The sequence below is a fragment of the Anolis carolinensis genome, chromosome 1 (assembly GCF_035594765.1).
Source record: "Anolis carolinensis isolate JA03-04 chromosome 1, rAnoCar3.1.pri, whole genome shotgun sequence".
NCBI classification, from domain to species: Eukaryota; Metazoa; Chordata; class Lepidosauria; order Squamata; family Dactyloidae; genus Anolis; species Anolis carolinensis.
In genome coordinates this window covers 252,118,025-252,144,297 of record NC_085841.1, presented here as the reverse complement: position 1 = coordinate 252,144,297, position 26,273 = coordinate 252,118,025, and the positions used below count along the sequence as shown (strand labels likewise).

Sequence of the window (26,273 nt, the reverse complement as noted above, 5' to 3'; positions counted from 1 at the left end):
TAAATGGAAAAAATTCTTGGCCCTTTTGTCATCTCAGCGAGTTCCTCCAAATCAAGCACAAGTTGAACATATGTTGGAGTTACACCTCTCCCTTTTGAATAGAGGCCTCTCTCTTTCTTCCATTAAGTGCTAACTGATAGCAATGTCAGCTAATTTTATATTCATTGAGAGTGCCTCCTGTTTTCAGAACCTATTGCTCAAGAGGTTTCTCAAAGGCTAAAAATGTTGGGGCCACCATCTCAATGAAGACTTAATGAGTGTTGGGCCAACATTTCAATGAAGCTTGAAGTTAGTGTTGTCCCAAGTCTCTAGGAAACCTTTCGAGTCAATGGTATCTATTGATATGAGGTGTGGGTGGATCTGCCACCAAAACACTTATTTAAAAGCTTTAGAAGTTTTCAAATTATGCATTGCACAGGTGACCCATTTGTATGAGTTCAGAGACAACCACTCAGAACTGCAGTTAAAATAAATAATTTTTCTGTATAGTCAGGAACAGGATTTTAATTATCAACAAAATATTAGATTATGAGGACAGAGACTGAGGGAGATGAATGCTAGTACAACGGGACTCTTATTTGCTAATGGTTCCTACAGATGTTGATGTGGTGAGTTGTCAAAGTAGTCCTCATGCATTGCAGGATAGTTAATCAAGAGTTAAGGACCAAATTTCATAATAATGGAAATGGTTTCAATGTGCTTACTTTATGTTTTGACATGGCAGTTTTCACACAGACCATTAGTTCCATGCGGAAATGTTTACCATATCAGCAAATTCACTTACCTGGTGACTTTATAATGTCAAACTATGTGACTTGGTAGGTTGGCTTCTAGTTTTTCTCTAATTCAATACTATCCCCTGTAGTTCTTTTCAAGGACTGACCGTGTATTGAAACACAAACGCATGTGCCATGAGAACCGTGACAAGAAGCCGAACAGAAGTGCCACCAAAATTGGCCTTTTGGGTCCTGATGAAGATCAAGGCTTTCCCATGCCTTTGAAAGACAGCACTTTGCCAAAGAAGAAAAGGCAAAAAACTGAGAAATTGAAGTCTTCTGGGCTAGACAAAGAAAGTGATAAATCTGAACATAAAAAAGATAAGAATGATTTCTTGCCTTTGTATGCTGGTAGTACTAAGATAAAGGATGAATATATGGTGGCTGAATATGCAGTTGAGTTGCCACATCCATCTGTCAGTGGAGGGCACTTACATGAAGCACATTCTGGAGAAATACATCCACCTAAACTGGTGCTCAAAAAAGTTAATAGTAAGAGAAGCCTGAAACACTCTCTGGAACAAAGTCAGACCATTTCATCCTTAGCCTCTTATGAAGACAGTAAGGTTTCAAAGTTTGCCTTTGATCTGGTAGACAACAAAGTCCTGCTGGGCTCTGAAGGCAATGCAGACATTGACCAAGTTGATCCTTTACAGGAAGGTCCCAGTAAACCTGTACACAGCAGCACAAACTATGATGATGCAATGCAGTTTTTAAAGAAAAGACGGTATCTTCAAGCTGCTAATAGTAACAGCAGGGAATATGCCTTGAATGTAGGCACCATTGCCTCTCAGCCTTCAGTTACTCAGGCTGCTGTTGCAAGTGTGATAGATGAAGGTAGCACAGCATCAATATTGGATGCAGCAGGACTGAGTGTAGAGATTAAAGGTAACCATGACAAAAATGTCATTCCAGATGAGGTACTTCAAACTCTTTTAGACCATTATTCCCATAAAGCCAATGGCCAGCATGAAATAGCTTTTAATGTGGCTGATGCAGAAGTGACTTCCAGTATCGCAATCAATTCTTCTGAAGTATCAGAGGTCGCACAAAATGAGAATATTACAGCAGGTTCTCAAGGCTCTTCATCCGATAAAGCCAGTATGTTACAGGAATATTCCAAGTTTCTTCAGCAAGCTTTGGACAGAACTAGCCAAAATGATGCCTATTTGAACAACCCAAGCCTTAATTTTGTGAGTGACAACCAGACTCTTACAGGGCAACCAGCATTCTCTGGTATAGACAAACAGGTCTATGCATCTATCCCTGTCAACAATTTTCGATCAGGAATGAACTCTCCATTAAGAACAACTGCAGACAAATCTCATTTTGGACTTATTGTTGGTGATTCCCAGCATTCTTTTCCCTTTTCAGGTGATGAGCCAAATCATTCTTCCTCATCTTCCACACAGGACTTCTTAGATCAAGTGACTTCTCAGAAGAAAGCAGAGCCCCAGCCGGTCCATCAAGCATATCAAATGAATTCTTTTGAGCAGCCATTCAGGGCTCAGTACCATGGATCAAGAGCTGGAATGTCATCTCAGTTTAACACTGCTAATGGGCAGGTGAACCTGCGGGGGCCAGGGGCAAGTGCTGAATTCCCCGAATTCCCATTGGTGAATGTAAATGATGGGCGAGCTGGGATGAACTCTTCACCTGATGCCACAACAGGCCAGACATTTGGCTAAGAATTTTTTTTAAGTATCATTGGCACTTTAGCACAGGTCTGCTCAGCTGAGCGTGTTCTCTATAGGATGGAGTCGAGTCCTATGCAGATTTAAGACCTTGTGTTATAACAAAAAAGTAAGCTGGTACAGCATATTGGTAACTACTTTTTTTGTTAATTGCCATTCTTTGTGAATTGCCTTACATGTGGGTGTCCACTGACAAGGCAGATAGTTATTTGCTTATTAGAGATCAGGAACTTGCTATGTTGAGATTTAATACAAGATGAAACAAACCAAAAAACCCAGATAGGCTGTCTCTCCTATAATGATTTTGTAGTTTGGCAGTGTTGACTATTTTCAGGACAAGAATAATTATTAGGTTATTTCTATTAGAATTTCCTAATTAGTTAATCTGGCCATTGAACTTCAGCAGGGAGTATAAATAGTGTTAAAACAAAATAAACTCAAAAGTTTAAGTGATAGTCAGGAAATGATGGATAGACAGTATAGTATTTCTTGAGAAAATATTCTCTGGCTGGTGCAGAGGAGCAATCCATTAAACTGTGGGCCAAGAAGTAAAAAAAGAAATAGGTAATACACATAATACACATGTTTATTGATTTCTTTGCATTTTACTATACTTTGGGGAAGTTAATGTTTGTAAGACACACTATACTATTTAAATGCCCAAAGAATGGGAAGAACTTTAAAGCAAAATACACAATATTAATGCATTTCTTTCCTTCCTGAAAGATTGCATATTTCTTTGTATGCATCACTTTTGATGTTTCCCTCTCCAAATGACAGCTGTTGAGATGTTTGGATTCTAGTTAATTGCTTTGTAGACTGCATTCCAGTTTCATAATATTTATACAAATCAATTGTACTTCAGCCTCCAAATCTGCAATAATTAACATTAGAGCACTTAGATTATTTTCCAGATGTTTTCATTCCCCAGAATAAAACAATTTTCAACCCTTAGGGTGAATATGCCTACATCATTTTAAAAAAATTACAGATTTTTTTAAAATATGAAAATTTATGTGATTCCTTAACATCCACATAAACCGTATCTTGCCAACGAATTTAAAATAGGTAGAATAAATTGACCCAGAGAAATTGACCCAATTACATGTCACGGTGGTTTTGTCAACTAGAAATGGTGACTTAGGACAAGCAACAAAAAATTATTAATAAATTTTAACCGTTATTCTTCTCCTATGTAGATATTTTAATAGTAGCTTGTCTTGAGTTATATAGTGTGGTGCAATGATTAGTTCTATATACAATTTTAAAATGGTGTGGTTTGACTTAACATAAATATTGGGATAATTTAACTGTTTTAAAAACAGAAGTTTTATTTTCATTGTATGAGTGAGATGTTTTCTAGAAATCTTTAGCCAGTATTTTATCTAATGTCTGAATGACAAGTACCTAGGTAACTCCCTTCAGTCACTAATATAAATTTTCTAAACAATAAAGACTTATTTTAGAACATCATTGCTTACCATCGATTACAGAAAGTATGTATCCCAAATGATGTGTTGCTCACCAAGAATTTGGTTGAGAAAAACAACAGCAATTTCCAGAGAAATCCTCACTATTAAATTTAGCTTCTAATTCTGGTAGTCCCCCGTTCCATCTGTGCAGTTTCAAGCCCACCTTTGAATACATATGAAACTCATGAACAGTGTGATACCTCTCTCAAATAAGCCTGTGAGTCTTCATAGATCCATAGTCATTCCTGTGAGTCACAAACAGTTGCAATAAGATGTTGTTACATCCTGTTCCTTGCCATAAATTGCCTAAACTATATAGATACATAAAAAAAGTTTTTTAAAAGTCTAAATATATCGAGTCAAAATAGCTTTATTGGTGATGCATTCACACATGTGAAAATATTTTTAAAAATAATCTCCTATTTATCAAGTTTAATTTTTAGTTTGCCACCACACTAAGACAGTTAGCACATACTGTTAATTTTAACCAACCATCTCTATCTCTATCACAGTACCATATTTCACCAAATCTAAGATGCCATAGATTCCAAGATGCACCCCCTTTTTGGAGCTTCTATTTTAGAAAAAAAAAATCTTTAAAGAAACTATAGACTTCCGAATCTTATCTGCATTAGCGATTGAGGGGAAAAACAGCTGAGAAATTGCTGGGAGGAAGCTTGATGGCTCCTGCATATTTAGGATGCCCACAATTCTAAGATGTGTCCCCTTTTAAGCCTGGATTTTTGGGTGAGAGTGTTTATTAGAATCGGTGATATACAGTACTCCTGTTTCTGTATTTAACAGTAGATCATGAGCTTAAGTTTTCTGGAGGAAGTTACTAGGAAAGTTTCAGTGAACAAGTACACTGGGTAAGACAAAGTCAGAATGTAAAGAGCAAAGAATTACAGTCTGTGTAGAGGAAACACATGGATGCTCCTTTGAAAGTATCAAGTGTGAGAAACTGAAGAGAGAGATGATGGAATTCTGATGATCATGCAGTGAGTTTTATATTCCTTTGGCCATGCATTCCCATATATACCATAGCTTTTAGGACATATTCTTCTCAGAGTTTATCTTGCACTTGCAGTAAGAAGCTAATTTGTAGGGACTTATTGGGGATGGGAATCAGTGCCCAGAAATGTTTGTATAGTATTTCAGCCATGAACAAAAACTCAATTTGAGACTTTGATTCTGGCCACTCAAATCATGTTAGAATTTGCTCCTAAACTGCTTCTAAATGGAAAATACGAATCTTAATAATTATATACACATCTAATGATAATATTAATAGAAATATTCAATTTTGTGGGATAATGCTTTATTAAAGCATGTTTAGGATATACTTAGTTAGGGTTCTACAGCCCTACTAAATCCAAATATACCGTTTCAGTTTGAATAACGATAACTTTGAAATCAGGTTTTAATGCCTCTGATTAATCTTTAATAGCTAATATTTGGGAAGTATGTTCAACTTCCCTCTTTCAACATTAACACAATTTGTTGTCCCATTTATTATTCACATAATATAATACGGTATTATTTACATGTACATGATAATGAAGGAATTGGCTTTTGAGTTTATAACTGAAATTGCCACTTTACCTTCTATTTATCGTAATTATTCAGGGTATGCAATTGATCAAGAGTAATTTGAAGAGAAATATGGTGTTATGTACTGCAGTGCACCACACTTCTGAAAATCATAGGTTAGAAGGATTTGTTTTTCATTTCTGTTGGATTACCTCCTGCCTTTCCTGACATTAGTCCAAAAAAGAATTTTCAGAATGGAGATAGTTCAGCGAAAGTCTGGTGAATGGGAATAACAGATAATCCCCACACAAGATGGTTTCTCTTATTTCTCTTCAGTGGTATAAAGTCTTGTAGTTGAGGTCTCACAGATGCTATAACTGTAACTTTAACCAAGCCTATTGCAGAACATTTGTACAAACTTTGAATACTAAGCCACAATTGTACGAATGAATGAAATAACATTGAATTGTCATATGCCTGCTTTTGTTTGCTTATTTATTTTGTGATTTTTAAAATGGGGTTTCAGATCACTAATGTGAATTAATACAGCTATTGGCTTCCATTTCCATCTTAGCTTTCTGGTTTATCATTTGAAAAAAATTCCACCTGGGCATGTACAACGTATTCCATGTTCCTTTTTATGATGTGTGTATTATGTTTCTTAAATATCTGAAGAGGATCCAAAGTGGATTCAGGATCAGCCTGCTTTAATATTTCAGTATTAACTTGCTTTGTACTTGTAAACTTGCAATCTACAATTTTGTTGGTTAAGAGACCGGGCTCTTTTGCAAGTTTCGGGAGAATAGCTATTAGCATCTAGTTCAGAACTTTAGAAGACTGAAATGTGCTTGTGATCTGGGTATTTTGGTTGGTCAAAACTCATGTAATTTTTGCAATTGATATGATTATTAATAAAACAAATTATGTTTATGTTTTCTTAAACAGAAGCCTTGCAACTTTTGGAAATGTTTTCGTTTTATGTTAGTGCATGTTTGCTAGGTATGTAGCACATCTAACATACTCCTTTTGCAAATAATATGTCCTGAGAAAGTATTACATTGATGGGAAAGTATTGTTATGTTTTAAGAAAACTCATTATTTTTAAGCAACTTTGTTTCAGGGAAATTTTCTAGTTGCTTTTGCTATACATATATAAATCATTGTTTCCTCTTTTCAATAATAATTGAGCGAGAGAGAGAGAGAGCAATTGATCTTCTGGTAGTGAACACAGACGGAAGCAAGCCAACCTTTCTCAGAGTTGTTTCTTGCTTTCTTTATCCCAGTAGATGGAAAATAAAAAAGAAGTGTAAATGTTTATTTTATTTTTTTATGCTGTAAATATGAGTTATCAAATAAGGATGTACCTATGATTGAATCTTTGATTCTGCACAGTTAGAGTTTATATATAAAATATAAATGTGTCTTGACAATCAAGGACTTACTGTCAGTCTTCCTTTATGATGTTTTATTAATGTTATGCATTCCATTTGTTAGATTTGAGTACCAATGTGGGAATTTGTATTGTCTGTAAAGTATGTAATGTTTTTACAGCTTGTTTTTAAACAAAAAAAGGAAAAATAATCTTGTATATGAACAGATCACGTGACTGCTTTATATCAGAAGGCATATGATGTACTGTATGTAAGCAATAATGCCTAACTGTGCTAATTTGCAAATAGCATAAGGATAGTTCCAAAAACTGTTTGGAGAAGTTAATAGCTTTGTTTAAATTAATACTTTTAATCAATAAATTCCACTTTTTCGTTTGTAGTTTAACTTTGTTTACAGAGCACAATCTGAGTTACAGGGAGAGCAGTACGTAGATCTGTACTGCGCCTGCATATGCATTCATCGTGAAATGAATGGGTCAAGATAAGGAAGACTGCAGCATTAGCATTCATATCCCAGAAGAAAATATAGGGTGGTTCTTTCATGCTATTGCACCAAATTATTATTCTTGTAGTTTAATTTAATTTGAAATCATTAAATCCTAATAAGGACAAGTTCACTGATACAAGAAATGGTTTGGTTCATAACTCACATTGCAGTTGAGCATTGTCATTGTGTATTTTGACAGAAATACCTTTTGGCCATAGGAATTAATAGCTGTTAAGATGAGCTTTATTCAGTTTTGACAAAATACTCCCCACTCCCACCCCAACTTAGCTAAGTTTGAAGTCTTCTTTCAGGCTGTAAAGAGCGCCACAACCATTTGAGATTCTCATCACTGCTTTAAGTGGGGAAAGATCACCGATTTATAAATGTATGACATATTTTTTAGGACAAAATGTTTTAAAATGCTAGTCATTTATATAATGTGTGCTTTGAAGGATTTGCTAGTTCACCTCTGTCACTTTTACTACACTGGTATCTTTTATATGTAATAATGTATGCTTTTTATTATTGTAACCAAGCATTTCAGTAGAAGTACTTTTGCAACCATGTTTGGGTAAATTTTATTGATGGAAGCTAATTATATTGGATTCTGTCTCTGCAGTTTTGTCTTTATTTCTAATTATGTCAAGCAAAGGACTTTGGCCTTCAAAGAAATCCAACTCTCTACCTTTTAAAAAGGGTATACTATACTTAGTATACTGCACTGTGTGATCTGCAGTTGAATCCAAACATCTGATAACTTCAGAAGGAAGATAAAGGATTAATTGAACAAATTGAATGCTGGGGCAGGATAGAATAATGCTTTTGTACTGCATTTTCTGATTTGCTCTTCTTTTTCCTGGAGTCCATATGCCTTGTTTGTTTTTTAGTTGTCAGCATCCACTACAGTACTGGCAAAGGATAGCTATTTCAGTGGTGATGCAGTATTACTTTAGCTTATGATGACAGATCTGCCTGTTTTACTCTGAGTGATGATTTTTTAAAAGCCAATTAAGTTACCCATTTAAATTTTTAAATGTAAGTAATACAGATCCTTTTGTATAAACCTCAAGAAAGTATGAATTTGTGTGATTATTTTGTATTTGAAATAAATTAGATGATACAGAATTCCTAAGAAGTTAGGAATTTTGTCATGATGAAGTGTATTTGTGTAGTGGTTATGTATGGATTTACATTCAAAATCTGCATGTTTTTTTAGATGTTGAGAAATTGTTGCTGCTAAATCTGGTGCACCAGGTCTAGAGTTTAAATATATATATATATATTGTGTTCCTTTAATGGAAGCGCACAAACCTTCTTTCACTTAGCCAATGTTTCTAAATATCTGGAGGGACCAGAAAGTGCCAATGTCAATCTCGCATCTTTCAATTCATATATTGTGGCCATGGTTGACTCCTTGTTTGAGTTGACTAAAAATTGGATAAAATGCAACTTATTTGCTTCAGACCTGAAAAGAACATTGCAGATCATCATTGTTTTTATCTCTTTTCCATAAATGTGCATGATTCTAGACTTATACACCAAAGGGCAAGGTCTGCTCTCAGCGTCAAAGAAAGCTGTGGAAAGGAAACTGACCTAGACTAAAATAATCAAAAGATCACACAGCAAAATTAGGAGTGCTAAGTTGAAGTGTTGATGTTTAGCACAGCACTGATAATTTCCCATTTTCTCTGAAAATAAAAAGTGAAAATATTTTAAAACTGCACTAGCTAATGAATAAATAGCTTATTTGGAACTGAAGTGAAATAGTGGCCAAGAAGCAGATTGAGAAGGCTATGGCCTCCTCTTTGTGACCAGTAACGTAAAAAGTATCCAGATTCCTTTCCTGTATTGTCAAAAGAGCAGCAATAGTTTCATGGTATGTATTTTTCTAGGCAACTATACTAGTTGTATCCAATATACTGACTTTGTATACAATCAAAATTTTGAGGCTACTTGCGTCCTTTTGCGCTCTTGCACACTCGCTCTTATAACTGTATTCTTGTCACTAGAATAGTCTAAACTGCTTTCTAGTTGATAGAGTGGTTTAAACAAGATGGCACAACAATAAGCAATTGCAGGTTTTCAAATTGCTCAAATTAGTTCTTCCTCATTTTTCGAAGCCTTTTGCCCCTTCTGGACAAGTCTTGCAATGAAAACCTGTCATAGGGTTGCCTTAGATTCTGCATAACTCAGAAACAGCTTAAAGGCACACAACAACTACTACTCTACCAGTTGTAATGCTAGTAAAAATACTGGTACCCTAATTGTAAGTTGTATATATTTGCAGTCGTCAATCCAGTATTCTGATTGGATTCTCTGAAGTCAACAGCTTGGTGATAGATAAACTAAAGTGTGAATTAGCCTATATGTTCCAGGATAAAATGAAAAATGTACAAACCTGTAGAACTATACAATGACATAGACTCTGTTTAAGTGGCATAATGGGTTTCACTGCTCTTTGACATCTTTTCCTGATGATGAATTTGAGTTTACAATACCAATTAAAATGTATGCTCAGGTTTATTTTTTAAAAAACTGTCAAGTGAATGTATATTTGCAATGGTTGAAATTTCAGCGTGCTGGAAAATAAAAGTACAGAACCTGGCTTTATTAATGAAGGCTCACTAGACAGATTTTTCACAGGTGTTTAACATGTCTTCTTTGTATATTAGGTACATTCATGCTTTGGAGTTAAACATTTTAAAGGTTAATAAATGTTTTATTATAAATGTAGCAGTCCTGAACACACTAGAGAGAAAACTCCACACAATCCAGTGGGGCTTAGGGAAATCCCGTAGCTCAATCTATGCCAGCATGAAGAAAGATGGAACCCTGTTTAAAAACCCTGGCAAGTCTAATAGTTTTGCAATGAGTTTGCAGCCATATTTATTCAATAATCTTGTACTTTTTTCCGTAGCTGGGAATGGGGAATGTCCCTAATCACAGAAATCTTTATTGTGAAGAGTACCTCATCCCTCCTGCTTTTGTTGTTTAGATTTCATTGTAGGGTGGCTTTTACTTCACTGAATATTATTTTTTTCTATTAGATTATCCTCTTTAAATTTTGATGTTATATTTTGATGTTAAAATGTTTGCATTTTAACAAAATTTCACATAATATCAGCTTGATATTTAAGCACTGATCATCTTTACGCTTTTGTGGAAGGTCATTTGCAACGAATTTATAAACATGGTGGGGACTTAGATCCATTGGCTCATGCAGCGATTCAGCTTGATGGATATCCTTCCCAGCTCACTCCATTCAGTAAGGCACTTAAGTAGGATTGTTGATGTTGGCTGGGAAGGGCCCCTTCTCTTGAATGTTAATTAGGACTATTAGGAAATCAATGAGAAGGATTTCTACAGACAAAGCCAATATGCCATGTACTTACAAGTTGTATTAGCTAATGCACAGAGAATGTACACAATTTGATATTCACCTTAGAATTGTTCCTGAGGCGCCTACCTTCCCTCATGTCTGGCCTGCCAATGGTAAGGGTGATAGGAGTGAGAAAGTGTCATTTCTTCTATCCAAAGCAGAATGGTGCAGATCTGAGACACAAAAATGGGATTTCTATACTTTTGGCTAACAAGGAGCATACTGAATTTGGTTGGCTTCAAAAAATAAGAAAGGTTGGTGGCTTTGGGATAAAAAGGTTCACTTGGCTTATTCTTCTCTCCCCCCCCCCCCCCCCAGCCTCTCTTGCAACCTTCAAATAATGAATGTGCAGATACTGAACTTTTTTAAAAATGGCAACAAGATATGGATTCCTAGGTAATTCCACCCCAATCTCAATTTGGAGTATAGGTCACACATTGCAAAAAAAATTAAAAAAAACAACTGTTTTTTTCCAAGAAATGATGGCATTAAAAGTTTTTTGAAAAGCATTAAATTTTTTGGCATCTAAAATAAATGATTTCACTCCAAGTCTTAAGGCCCAGGATCTAAGTGCAGTCAAATTATTTTGAAGATGTTATTTTTATTTTTTTTCTCTTTGCTTATTTTTTCTTTTTTCGAGTTTTTTTCTTTATATTATTTAGTGTTTATACTGCTATTTTGCTATCTCTTTATTCTTTTTATTCCTACTGTTCTTAAAACACATATGTTCCCCCACTTTTATTGTAAAAAGAAAAACTTTTATATTCTACCATATCTTTATTCTCAATAAAAACGATTTATATATAAAAAATGTGGACTCAGCGCCACATGGTAGAAGGTTCTTCACACCTGGGGTTTGCAGAGCCCAGATTTTGTGTATTCCTTAAAAGATGCTATACTTTATCAGATCAAAACCACAGTATTATAGCAGCCCTAAGAGGATGGAAATAAATTGCTATCCTTGCCCTGCCTTTCTCCTCAAATATAACTGTTATTTCTATAGGCAACTAGAATTTGGTTGCTAGCGGAGAAAAAAAGTGCAACTAGAATTTGGTTGCTAGAGGAGGAAAAATGGTCCTGTCATTCTAATACAAAAACTAGGAAGACTTGAGTTGATATCATATATTGCTGTCTTAACTGCATAACTGCTCCCAAAGCAGTTACTGAAAAACTGAATGTCGATGTACAGCAAAAGAGACTAAAAGATGGGCTTAAACCTTTAAAAATGTGGTATAAACACTGAGAACTGGAAAACCCTGGGCCTCGAGTGTTGCAATGGAAGGTTAGCTGTTATCAATAGTGCTGTGGATTTTGAGAGGGCACGAATAGAGGCTGAAAGGTTGAATATGCAGAGAGGAAGGCGTATCAAGCAGACCCTTATCATGACTGCCTTCCATGTGGAAATCTATGTCCTCACTGCAAAAGACCCATGTGGATTGGACACAGGGATTTTAAAAAGCTGTTATAGGAAATGCTGACTTAGAACGCAATATATACTCCATTCAAAGTTTGTGTTCACTCATCAATGCTGTGATTCTCTTCATTATCTGTGGATACCTGGAAAAATTCTGCTATGAGCACATGAAACTTACAGAAATAGCTCCAATGGCTTTCAGTGAAGTGGCTCTTTTCCAGGGCTGTACACTTTGATTTTCCAATATTTTGCATGCCACTTCTGCTTTCAGTTTGGTGGGAGAATCTCTCCTTTACCTTCTGCTGAACTCGTATTTTCTGGCTCAGTCTGCTTGACCCTAGAATCCAGGTTGGTGATCTAAGGACTGCTTAGATCACCAACCTGATTCTGTTATCATGGTATATTTCCTACATTATCAAATTCCTGGCGAAACATTGAGAATTCTCAATGACTTCTTCCAAACCTCCCCATTCAAAGTATGTGTGTTGTTCATTATCTCAATGTCCCTTTTTGATTATTCTGATTGATTGTAGAGCTCTCTAAACCACCAAGTATGGTTACAGCATCTTTGGAGACTTGCTCATCAACCCCAAAAGGCCTGCAATTTAAGATCTCAGGTTGGATAATTTGCCCACAGCTCCTTCAAGTTTACAAAAATAAACACCCAAATGAAGTGACTCGATAATCAAGACAGTAGAAAGGATCTGCAAGGACAGAATATCTAGGAATATCAAAGTATGTTTGTCAGCTATTTCAGTATCACCAGGTGACTGAACCAGGTCTGTAGACAATTGTCACATTCCAGATGTTGGATTTCTAGTTTCTGCTAGCACCAGCCAACCTGGTTAATGGCAACAGATGACAGGAGTGATTTCATAACTTCTGGAGGATACAGTACAGGAGGACAAAGCCATAATTAAATAACTTCTCACCATAGTCAAGTCAGAGCAGGAAGCAATTGACAATTTCCAGTTCAAACAAACTTATTCTACATCCAATAGTCATGGTAAGTCATTTCAACAACCAATCTTATGTAGTGTTAAATCAGTCACAAATGTGAAGCTTCACAATTGCATAATAAAACAATATCTCTTCAGCTCTTATAATGTATTTTAGGCTTTAAAACATTTACAGGAATTTAATGTTTTACAGTACAATTAAAAAAACTGACAGATTTTTCTATGCCTCCTACTTAGACTATGTTCTTGTGGAAAGTTGTGAAAGTTTCTACTGTTCTGGCAGAACTTGATTGTTGCTGTGGCAATGTTTAGGCCTACAAATATTACATAGCTGAGCTGCAGAAATTCCTAGCCACAAAATACATTTATTAACATATTGGCACAGTTGAATTCACTAGAATTGTTCTGGAAAATGTCAGGGTTTGGAACAACATAAAATTGAACTGTAAAGTAGCTGAATTGACATTGCAAGTGATTGATAATGCTGTGCTGTATATCTACTGAAAAGCATGCCCTATTGAACTCAAACTAGGAGGAAGGTTGCAATGTTTGAGACTGAATGAGGAAGTCCTCATTTTGAAATCTTACTGCATGAATTAACTAGAATCCAGAGTTTGGAAATATCAACTTCTCAGACTACAACATCTAGAATTGCCATCCAAGCTGATCAAGACCAGTGTCATGAAGCTTTCCAGCCTCAGCTCCCTTTCTGCAAGAAATGGTTAATACTTAACTCCTTTACTGTGTTCCTATTATTTTATTTATTAAATTTATGTCTCACTTTCCACCTTACAGAACGCAAGCTGACAATACATTAAAAGAACAGATAAAATTATACACACACACACACACACGTGTATGTTTATGTGTGTGTGTGTGTGTGTGTGTGTGTATATATATATACTGTATATATATATACACACACCTCTCTCAAATCATTAAAAATAACTCAAATATTAATTTTGAACAGTGAAAATCAAAAGCTTTCACAATATTGTCATAGATAGGATTATTCCAATGTTCCATGTAAAACAAGTGGTGTATAAATGCAATAATTTTTTTAAAAATGGAAATAGAAAATCTAGTGATTATGTTTTAAATGTGCAAGAATGTAAGTATAACTCCCAATTTGAATATACAGTGGGGCCTTGGTAGCAGCCAGGGCCTAATTCCAGGATCTCTAGTTGATAACAAAATCAATGGATGCTCAGGTCCCATTATATAAAATGGTGTCCCTTATATAAAATGACAAAAATAAAGTTAGCTTTTTTGAATTAACAATATATTTTCAAGCTGTGGCTGGCTGAATCCAGAGATGCAGAATACAAGGATAAGGGAGCTTAACTGTAGTGTGGTGGGAATACTTCACTAGTTAATATAAATACTGCATAACATTTGTTAAATATAAGTATTGGAGCTCCTTCTGAAATGCAGCTTAGTGGAGAGAGGTGTATCAACTATATACATTTGAATTGACATTTTCTGGATTCAAACTCCTTTTTCAGAAAGTTCTCATTCTATGGCATCATACATGCACACAGAAAAAAATAATGAGGGGTAAGCAAGCTTTGGCACCCTTACTAATGCCCACAATAAAGCAGATACAGACCCATTGGATTTGTTAGTTTCATCAAGAAGTCTAAACTTTAACCTATTGGCTGCTGCCACCCTGTCAATGTATCAAATGCATCTAACAAACTTATTTTAAAACTGAATCGAAAAGGAGTTATATACAGTATGCTGGTGGGGATGTTGACACATCAGTTCAGAACATCTTCACTTCCATTTTCTATATGACCCTTTTTTTGAAACAGCAACCAGTTCCTCATATCTTTATCCTCAAAAACTTGTTCTTGCTATGTTTTCTAATGCAACATGAGCACTTAACCTTTCCACTCCACAGCTGGGAGGGAGCAGACCAGGAGAAGACAGTAATACAGATCTGCTGATGAGGTTTCGATTCGCTCCATCCCAAAGATATGGAGCTCAGGAAACAAAGGTGCAAGACTCAAGGAGCAAAGTTGCTGAAATCGGGTAATCAAGAGATTGGCTGTCAATAAAAGAGTTAACGAATGCAAATACTCTAAGCCTGTTTTTGCGAGGGAGCAGCAGCATACTCTCAGCCACAGGTGAATTGCAGAAACATCTTGGTCTTATATGGCTGACAAGAAGCCTCCCACAAGGATGGTAATACATCAAAAAACTTCCAGGTGTCCCTGCGCAATATCTTTGCAGATGGCTGATTCTCTCACACCAGAAGCGACTTGCAGTTTCTCAAGTCACTCCTGACAGAAAAAAAATCTGAACAGAGCCACAGAGAGATGAGTTTCTAGGTTACATTTGGATACATTTTTAAGATTTAGTTTATATACATTTCATATAAGAAACACCACAGTGTTCGAAAGATAAAAGTTACACAACAATCTTCAAATTGATACAATTTATTAAAGGGTTAGGCATATAGTTCATGGGGGTACAGCTGCTGCTGGGTTTATTCCCTATCTTCTAAAGCTTTTAACTTGCATAACTCCAAGCAAGGCTTTTTTTTTTAAAGGAAAAATCATACATGTATTTGTTGTCTCTTGGTAAACTATATATTCTTGAGAGGAGGAGGCAGGTACGTGGATTGATAAGAGATGGAAACAGACATAGGAAACTATTCCATCTGGTAATCAAGTTTTTCAAACATTCTGTCATTGGATGTTTAAAATTATGAAACTACCTTCTCGAAGCAGTGGATGGCCCATATCTGTGCCCTCTTTTATCTATCAGCTATTTAGATCAGCAAATGAATGTTCATTTAGCATTTCTTCATATCTTGCTTGTTTACTACTTGAAATCATGGATTTTTATTGCTTGCAGATGGAAATAATTTGCAGGACTCCAACATACACATAACCTGCTCTCCATGCCTTAGGGAAAAAAATCAACAGTGCCTCAGTGCCTAAGCAAAAAACAAACCAAAACATCAAATAACTACAAATTACTTTGAAAAAGAAGAAACTTAACTTGATTTTTGGTCGAAGGATGCATTCCAGAATGCTCTGTTGTATTTATTTTCTTCCCAGTCTTTCTACTGTCTTTAGCAAAAGCCTATTGTCAACTAAGCAAATACTAATACAATGAAGGGGTGGGGTATGTATATTTATATTACGAAGTGGATATACCAAGCAGGCCATCTCATTTAGCTGGAATGTTCTGTATGCCCTTGTGCATAATGTCATTGCAATAACTGGTATGTATTTTTAAGAACAAGTTTTTGGAATCCAGTTAGGTTTGCATTTCAGCTTTGCTTTAGTCTAGATCACTGGTTTTTAAACTGTGAGTCCTGACCGCAAATGGGGGTCCACTTAGCTCAATGTTGGGGTCAAGAAAAAAATAGCAACAGTAAAATGTTTCTGAACCATTTACACAAACCTGTTAGCAACAATGTGCAGTGCTTTTAATGGACTCTGCAGAAAATGCTTCTGCTATTCTCCACAAGAAAAAAAATCAGCCTGTTTAGCGAGCCTTACAAATGCTAGTTTATTATCAGTAAATGTTTGACTTTATATATATATATATATATTATATACCTACCGTATATACCTGGGATCACTTAAAAAATTATTGGGCAGAAAGGAGTTGTGAGTGGAAAAAGTTGAAAAAGTCGTGATCTAGATAGCCTCCTGGAACTTAATCTGGGTCTGTTGCATTGGTTCATACCCATTCAGCATAACACAACTGTGACACAGTAGTTTCATGAAAGTGAGGTTACGTATTCCTTACCCCTCCTTTCTTGTACCTACCGTAGTATTCTTAAAAAAGAGAAGAGAAATATATATATATATATATATATATATATATATATATATATATAATAAGTGAGAGTGAAAAGGTCTACCTCTTTTAACACATAAATACATAGTCGCATTTGGGACTTTTTGACATAGCATGCAGAAGCTCCTCTGGAACCAATTACACTCCCCGATTGTTTCCTTATTTATAGACAATTACAGAGACCATAAGCAAGACATATTTTCTATTGTCAAACATTATAGAAGATAGAGAAAGGACCTGATAACCATGTTTAAATATTGAGAAGGAGCAAACTTGTTTTCTGTTGCTCTAGAGCAGGGGTCCTCAAACCTTTTAAGTGGAGAGCCGGTTCACAGTCCCTCAGACTGTTGGGGGGGCTGGACTATGATGAAACAGTCTAAAATTAGGATTGTTGTTGTTGTGTGCCTTCAAGTTGTTTCAGACTTAGGTCAGCCCTAAGTCTAAAGTTTAAGACAGGGGCCAAGTAAATGACCTTAGAGGGCCACATCCGGCCCATGGGCCTTAGTTTGGGGACTCCTGTTTGAGAGGCTAGGACAAGGAGCAATAGATTCAAATTGCAGGAAAAAAGATTTCAGCTAAACATTGGCAAGAACTTCCTGACGGTAAGAGCTGTTCAGCAGTGGAATATGCTGCCTTGGAGTGTGGTGGAGTCTCCTTCTCTGGAGGTTTTTAAGCAAAGGCTCGATGGCCATCTGTCGGGGTGCTTTGATGGCATTTTCCTACATGACAGAATAGGGTTGGACTGGATGACCCTTGGGGATCTCCTCCAACTCTGATCCGTTTTAAAATCTGCTGATTTAGTCTGAGTCTCTACTACAAAAAGCTTTCAAATTAAATTATTTTGCCCTTTTGGAAAGCACATTTCTGGTCCTCATGGTGGTGTGTATTGAGAATGCATATACAAAGTATCTCCAAAATTGTATATACAGTGGTCCTTTGGTATCCACTGGTGTTTAATTTCAAAATCCACAGATGCCCAAATCCTAATATATACAATGGCATAATAAAATGATGCTTATATAATTTGGCAAAATCAAGGTCTGCCTCTTTGGAGGGAAATGTGGGTATTTTCAAATTGTAGATCAGGGGTCCCCAAACTTTTTAAACAGAGGGCCAGTTCATGATCCTTCAGACCGCTGGAGGGCCGGACTATAGTTGGCCATCGAGCAATAATTATTATTAATAATGATAACAATAATAAAAAAGAGAGTTGGAAGAGACCCTTTGGGATATTGAGTCCAATCCCCTTCTGCCTTTGTGCACCGAAAGCACAAGCAAAGCATCCCTGACATTTCCTGCTTCTTAGCGGGGGGTTGGACTGGATGGCCCATGAGGTCTCTTCCAACTCTACTATTCTATGATTCTATGACAGATGGCTACCCAGCCTCAATGTTAATAATAATAATAATAATAATAATAATAATACAGGGTTTTGGAACACAATATTCCTGACCTCACAATCATGTTAAAAAACAAAGTATGCATTGTCGATACTGCAATATCAGGTGACAGCAGGATTGATGAGAAACAACTGGAAAAGCTGACACAATATGAGGATTTAAAGATCGAATTGCAAAGACTCTGGCACAAGCCAGTCAAGGTGGTCCCAGTGGTGATTGGCAGACTGGGTGCAGTGCCTCATGACCTTGGCCCGCACTGAAACACAATCGGTGCTGACAAAATGACCACCTGCCAGCTGCAGAAGGCCACGTTACTGGGATCTGTGCGCATTATTCACCGATACATCATACAGCCCTAGACACTTAGGAAGTGTCCGACGTGTGATCCAATACAACAGCCAGCAGAGTGTCTGCGGTGGACTCATCTTGTTGTGTTTCAAATAATAATAATAATAATAATAATAATAATAATAATAATAATAATAATAATAATAATAAGGGTTGTAAGAGAAGAAGAGACCCCTTGGGTCATTTAGCCCAACTCCCTTCTGCCCTTGTGCCGTGGGGGCCGGATAAATGGCTTCGATGGGCCACATCCGGCCCCCGGGCCTTAGTTTGGGGACCCCTGTTGTAGATGGTTGAATCTGTGGATACAGAAATAAGAGCATGCATTAAAAAGTATAGCTTTAATATGAATGACGTGAAGTTCACTCTCTTCCTACAAAAGAGACAAAACTTCCATTCCTGAGCATACTAAACATATCAAATATTAAAAGCACGGGGAAAGCCGACTATTGTCACACAAGATTTATAGACATTTCCTCCTCCTTCATACTTTTGCTTCATACTGACTGTACACCCTTTAACAGCTAATAGTTGCTGTCATGATTACTCAAGGACTGAATAAATACATTTATATTGAAGAATAAATGTTAGCATGATTTAATCAGAGTTACAAATTTATTTTAAATTACAGCTTTCTTTAAAGTGTTGAAATTGTTGCCCCCATGCTGAGAGTACAGAGTTTGCAAACCTTAAAGTTAATATGTGACACTTCTTCACTATTGGAATATTTAATCTTGGTAAAGGGAATTTAAGTGGGTGGGTGGGGGACGGGATGAATAAAATCATAACAATATATAACATGATTTTGTTCCTGGATTATAAATGTCATTTTCTAGATGGTTCTATCATAAAAACATGGGAAAGGTTTATTAAGCTGCAAAACCTTTTTGTTCTCGGAGGCTATTATGTCCGGAATCACTGGGTTGCTGTGAGTTTTCCAGGGTGTATGTCCATGTTCCAGAAGCATTCTCTCCTGACATCAGCTTCCTGAGGGAAGCTGATGAAGAAACACAATCTACAAACCATCTACAGACCAGACCTACTAAAAAAATCAAACAAATGCTACTTTCAGCAAAGGACAAGAGGGATGCTCTCACCTCTGCAGGAGTCTACCATATACCATGCAGCTGTGGACAAGTCTACGTAGGGACCACCAAATGCAGTGATGCCCAGACACGAATTAAGGAACATGAAAGGCACTGCAGAGTAATTCAACCAGAGAAGGCAGCCGTAGCAGAGCCCTTGATGAACCAACCTGGACACAGCATATGATTTGAGAACACAGAAATGTTGGACCACTCTAACAACCACCATGTCAGACTACACAGAGAAGCCACTGAAATCCACAAACATGTGGACAATATCAACAGAAAGGAGGAAACCATGGAAATGAACAAAACATGGCTACCAGTATTTAAAAACTCTAAAATTAGGACAATAAATAAAGAACAACACTCTGAAAACAGGGGAATTCCAGACATGAAACAATCAGGGCCAGATGACACTTCCCAAAAAAGGATTCCCCCAGGCAGGAATCAGCCAAGCTTTGAAGCTGCTAGTTTTTCAGTGCTAATTAAGGTAATTAATTGCAACATTGACACCTGCCTCCAACAGACAAGAATTCTTTCTCCCACCCTGGACCTTCCACAGATATATAAACCTCACTGACCTATTTTCCACTATATCTCACAACCTCTGAGGGTGCCTGGCATAGATGTGGGTGAAACATCAGGAGAGAATGCTTCTGGAATATGGCCATACAGCCCAGAAAACTCACCCTCACAGCAACCCTGCAAAAACTTTGTTTTTGTGGGACATCCTGCAGCACATGATATTGTGCAATGTGTTTTCTTGCTCTCTGTGTGATTTGTTTATATGGTTGAATGATTAATATTATTTATCTGTTTTGTTTAATTTATTGTTGTATTTTTGTGGCATTGAATGTTTGCCTTATATGTTGTGAGCCACCCCGATTCCCCACAGGGAGATGGGGCGAGATATAAATAAAGTTTTACTTACTTCCTTACATTTTCTGTAGTTTTCAGTGAATATCTCATCGAGTCTCAACCAATTCAACAGAGTTTGGAGTAGAATAATAATAATAATAATAATAATAATAATAATAATAATAATAACTTTATTTTTATACCCCGTCTCCATCTCCCTGAAGGGACTCGGGGCGGCTTACATGGGGTCAAACCCAGATAAATACAATAAACAAAATAAAACACATCAAAAGAAACAAACAAACAAACAAAAAACAACAAAAAACACAATTGTAACATTTTACACATTAACATAGTAAAGTTAAAATGGTGAGCATAATAAAACATGATTTAAACAACTGCTTTCAAATAAGTACCGCACAATTAAACAGGAAATAACACTTTCAAACCAGGAACAGATTTTTCTTCAAATTTTGTTACATAGTGTAATTCCAGAGCGAGACTATATAGGTATGTCCGTATGTCACTTGTACATACATACATACATAGCTCCCCGGTGGTGTAGCGGGTTAAACTGCTGAGCTGTTGAACTTGCTGACCATTAGGTCAGTGGTTTGAATCTGGTGAGCAGGGTGAGCTCCTGCTGTTAGCCCCAGCTTCTGACAACCTAGCAGTTCAAAAGCATGCAAGTGTGAGTAGATCAAAAGGTACCGTTCTGGCAGGAAAGTAACAGCGCTCCATGCAGTCATGCCGGCCACATGACCTGGGAGGTGTCTATGGACAACGCCAGCTCTTTGGCTTAGAAATGGAGATGAGCACCAACTCACACAGTTGGACATGACTAGACTTAATGTCGGGGGAAAACCTTTACTTTTACCTTAGTGTAATACCAGAATTATAAACTGTTAAGAGAGTGAGAATATATATGTATGTGTGCATGTCGATTGCACAGACATATACTCACAAGGTGACATTCTGCATTTAAAATGTCATATTTGAGGAAGGTGAGACTTTTTCTTACTTGCCCAAAATGGCACATCTGGTTGTTTGGCATGTATCTAGACCAGGCATGGGCCAACTTGGGCCCTCCCTCCAGGTGTTTTGGACTTCAACTCCCACCATTCCTAACAGCCTACCGGCTGTTAGGAATGGTGGGAGTTGAAGTCCAAAACACCTGGAGGGAGGGCCCAAGTTGGCCCATGCCTGGTCTAGACTGTAGAATGAGTGCAGTTTGACACTCCTTTGAAGTTCCATAGCTCAGTGCTTTGAAACCCTGGGAGTTGTAGTTTGACAAAGCCTTTCACTTTCTCCCCAGAGAAGGAGGAAGGGAAAGCAAACATCCTGGGACGTTACCTTCCTGCCTTGCAAAAAAGAAGAAGTCCCGCCCACGTGGCAGTCCGGCCGCCCAGGGTCAGGCAGCCAGGTGAGCGCCCAGGTGAGTGGAGAGAGCGAGGGGACGCCCACGCGCCAGAAGCTGGGAGAGTGCTGGAGGTCTCACCTGGCTGGACAGGTAAGGCAGCGCCTGCCTTTGGGAGGGACGCAGCCAAGGAGAAAGGGAGCGCTAGGACCCAGGTGTGCAGCCCCGGCTTCATGCCTTTGGGGGTACAGTATCCTTGGGCTGGCCAGGAGGGTTGGGTTCCCGGATGCAGGACGTTCCTCCGTGGCAGCCAGAGAAACCCGCCCAAGTCCTTGCTGCCGCCCACGCCTCCTGTGCGCATGCGCAGGGCTGCCCTCCTCTCCTGGATTTGGAGGTGCACTTCCACTGTGACATGAGTCTACTGGCAAGGCTCCATGCTGGGAGTTGTAGTATGGTGAAGCCCCAGCCCTCTTTGGCAAAGAAGGCGAAAGGCCTTGCAAAACGACCAATCCCAGGATTCAATTGCATTTAATATTGGTATCAAACTACCTCAAATACCTCACAACCTCTGAGGATGCCTGCCATAGATGTGGGTGAAACGTCAGGAGAGAATACTTCTGGAACATGGTCATACAGCCCGGAAAACATACAACAACCCTGTGACCCTGGCCATGAAAACCTTCCACAACATACCTCAAGTAACTTCCCTAGACTGATTTAAATGGGACCTCCTTGGGGAGCCCTTTGGCAACACTCTTCAGTGTCATGTCTCAATTCTATAAGCCAGTGGTTCTCAACCTTCCCAATGCCACCACCCCTTAATACAGTCCCTCATGTTGTGGTGACCTCCAACCATATAATTATTTCCGTTGCTACTTCACAACTCTCATTTTGCCACTGTTATGAATCGTAATGTAAATATATGATATGTAGGATATATTTCCATTCACTGGGCCAAATTTGGCACAAATACCCAATACACCCAAATTTGAATACTGGTAGAGTTGGGGAGGGATTGATTTTGTCATTTGGGAATTGTAGTTGCTGGGATTTATAGTTCACCTACAATCAAAGAGCATTCTGAACTCCACCAAGGATGGAATTGAACAAAAATTGGCACACAGAACTCCCATGTCCAACGGAAAATTCTGGAAGGGTTTGGTGGGCATTGACCTTGAGTTTTGGATTCGTAGTTCACCAACATCCAGAGAGCATTGTGAACTCAAACAATGATGGATGTAGACCAAACTTGGCACGAATACTCAATATGGCCAAATGTGAACACTGAGGGCGTTTGGGGAAAATAGACCTTGACATTTGGAAGTTGTAGTTGCTAGGATTTATAGTTCACCTACAGTCAAAGAGTCCCCTGAACCCACATGGCCAACAGAAAATACTGGTCTTTGGTGACCCCTCTGAACCCCCCTTGTGGTCCGCCCCTCAGGCTGAGAAACGCTGCTATAGGAGTTTGGGAGTTGTAGTTTGACATGATCACCAGTTTTCTCTGCATAATAATAATAATAATAATAATAATAATAATAATAATATGTTTGTTTTTAACCCGCTGTATCTCCCCATAGGGACTCAGGCGGCTCCCAGACATAAAACATAAAAACTGGCAAACATTCAATGCCATTTCAACAACGTACTACATTTATGCAAATGAGTTAAAATAAGAGTAAAAACAATGGTTGATAATCATCAGGCATCACTGAACATACAGTTGAGTAGATAAGTTTTATGAAGTATAAAAATATAAAATATATAGTTCTTCAATACATTTCTGTAAAATTGTTACGTAATTGTCAACTTCAGTCATCTTAAAGCATCAGTGATGTTACTCATCCTCCTCTCCACAAGCAAGTGAGCAAAGGTGAGTTTTTAGCTCTTTGTTAAAGGAGAGGAGTGTGGGGGCTGTTCTAATTTCTTTTGGGAGGGAGTTCCAGAGGGAAGGGGCAGCCACAGAGAAGGCTCCTCTCTCGTTCCCACCAGCCATGTTTGAGACGGGTGGGAACGAGAGGAGGGCCCCCTCCGATGATCGCAAAGTCCAAACAGATTTATAGGCAGGGATATGGGATGTCAAATAGCCTGGGCCCGAACTGTTTAGGACTTTATAAGTAATGACCAACACTTTGTATTTAGCCCAGAAGCAGACCAGCAGCCGCAACATGGGAGTTGTCCTCTCACAGTACGGTGCTCCAGTTAGTAACATGACTGCCAATCTCTGAACTAGTTGCAGCTTCTGAACTATCTTCAAAGGCAGCCCCACGTAGAGAGTGTTGCAGTAGTCCAAACAGAATGTGACTAAAGCGTGGACAACCATGGCCAGATCTGTCGTCCCAAGATATGGGCGCAGGTGGCGCACAAGCTTTAATTGTGTGAAGGTGCTCCTGGCCGCTGCCAACACCTGTGGTTCAAGTGTCAAAGCTGAGTCCAGGAGCACCCCCAGACTGCGCACCTGTGTCTTCAGGGGGAGTGTGACCCCATTCAACACAGGCTGTAATCCCACACCCTGGTCCGCCTTACGACTGACCAGGAGTACCTCTGTCTTGTCTGGATTTAATTTACATTTGTTAGTCCTCTTCCAGTCCATTAGAGTGCTATTGTCTCACCAAACTGCAGCTCACCGGATTCCATAGCATTGGGTCACGGAAGTGGTGTCAAACAGCATTAATTCTACACTAGACTAGAGGCAGGCTTGGCGTGACCACCGGAGTCCTCCCCTGGACAGATCTAAGAGACTTCTAGTTCAGTAGTAACTTTTTCCAAGCACTTGGGGACACAAATTAAGATCTACTACAGGCTGCTATGCTGTACATACTTTTCATGATATATGTTTCAAAAGGCAGGAACCGTGTGTGTGCCTCCAAGTCCATTGTTGACTTATGACAACTCCCATTAATTTCATAGGGTTTTCTTGGACAAGGAAGACTCAGGTTGTATCTTCACTGTAGAATTAAAGCAGTTTGACACCCCTTGAACTACTCTGGCTCAATGCTACGAAATCATGGGAGCTGAAGTTTGGCGAGGCACCAGCAATCCTTATCATAGAAGGCTAAAGAAATGGTTTCCCTCATATCACCTGAAGCATCTTCAAAAGTATTGTTACGTAATTGATAGATATTCTCAACTATTTTATTTAGTGTGTTAGAAGCGAATTGAAAATACAGCTATAATGTATAAAAAAACGACAAAGTTAAAAACTTGGCATTATACTAAATCTCCTTTGACCAGAAGCCACTTCGAGTGCCTCTGGTGTTGATATAAGAAGGTCCTCCATTATGTATGTGGCAGGGCTCAGGTTGCATTGTAGTAGGTGGTCTATGGTCTATGACTGCATGGCTTGAGAATATCTACCCAAAAAGCAAACCTTGATTTTATCTGGGTTGCTGTGAGTTTTCCGGGCTGTATGGCTGTGTTGCAGAAGCATTCTCTGGATGTTTCGCCTGCATCTATGGCAGGCATCCTCAGAGGTTGTGAGGTCTGTTGGAAACTAGGCAAGTGGGGTTTCTATATCTGTGGAAGGCCCAGGGTAGGAGAAAGTACACTTGTCTATTGGAGGCAAGTGTGAATGTTGCAATTGACCACCTTGATTAGCATTGAATGGCCTTTCAGCTTCAAGATCTGGCAGATTCCTGCCTGGGGGAATCCTTTGTTGGGAGGTGTTAGCTGGCCCTGATTGTTTCTTGTCTGGAATTCCCCTGTTTTCTGAGTGTTGTTATTTATTTTCTCTCTTGATCTTAATACTGGTTGCCAGATGGTGTTTATTTTCATGGTTTCCTCCTTTTTGTTGAAATTGTCCACATGATTATGGAGTTCAATGGCTTCTCCGTGCAGTCTGACATGATGGTTGTGAGAGTGGTCCAGCATTCCTGTGTTCTCAACTCATATGCTGTGCCCAGGTTGGTTCATCAGGTGCTCTGCTATGGCTGACTTCTCTGAGTTAGTCTGCGGTGCCTTTCATGTTCCTTGATTCGACTCTGGGCAATGCTGCGTTTGGTGGTCCCTATGGAGACTTGTCCACAGCTGCACAGTATATACGGTAGACTCCTGCAGAGGTGATTTTTTCATTTTATTTAGGTGGCACCATTTTACTGTGCCATTTTCTTGAACATCCTTGGATTTTGGTATCACTACATTATCTGGAACCAAATGTGAGTTGGTACCAAAGGTCCACTGTACTCTACAATGAACAAAAAGCTGCCAGAGGTTTCTATGAAATACTTTCTTTAATGTGATCATCTCAGTTCCTATACACCCCCTTGCTTTCCTTGAGAACAGCAGCTTGTAGGACCCCAGGAAAA

The 26,273-nt window shown here is 38.3% G+C and overlaps 2 protein-coding genes across 7 annotated transcripts in view; both read left to right on the top strand.

Annotated features, from left to right (window-relative positions):
- znf148 (zinc finger protein 148) overlaps positions 1-9,964 on the top strand; it is a 56,034-nt gene extending 46,070 nt beyond the window's left edge. For all 5 annotated transcript variants that reach the window (XM_008109423.3, XM_008109413.3, XM_003214868.4 and 2 more), the window contains one exon: positions 866-9,964. In XM_008109423.3, coding sequence (XP_008107630.1) covers positions 866-2,464 — 1,599 coding nt within the window. In that variant the 3' untranslated portion in view covers positions 2,465-9,964. The remainder of the gene's footprint in view (positions 1-865) is intronic.
- Positions 9,965-21,985: 12,021 nt separating this feature from the next.
- Positions 21,986-26,273, top strand: part of slc12a8 (solute carrier family 12 member 8) — a 96,133-nt gene continuing 91,845 nt past the window's right edge. For both annotated transcript variants that reach the window (XM_062973208.1, XM_062973276.1), the window contains exon 1: positions 21,986-22,122. The gene's annotated coding sequence lies outside the window, so the exon portion shown is untranslated. The remainder of the gene's footprint in view (positions 22,123-26,273) is intronic.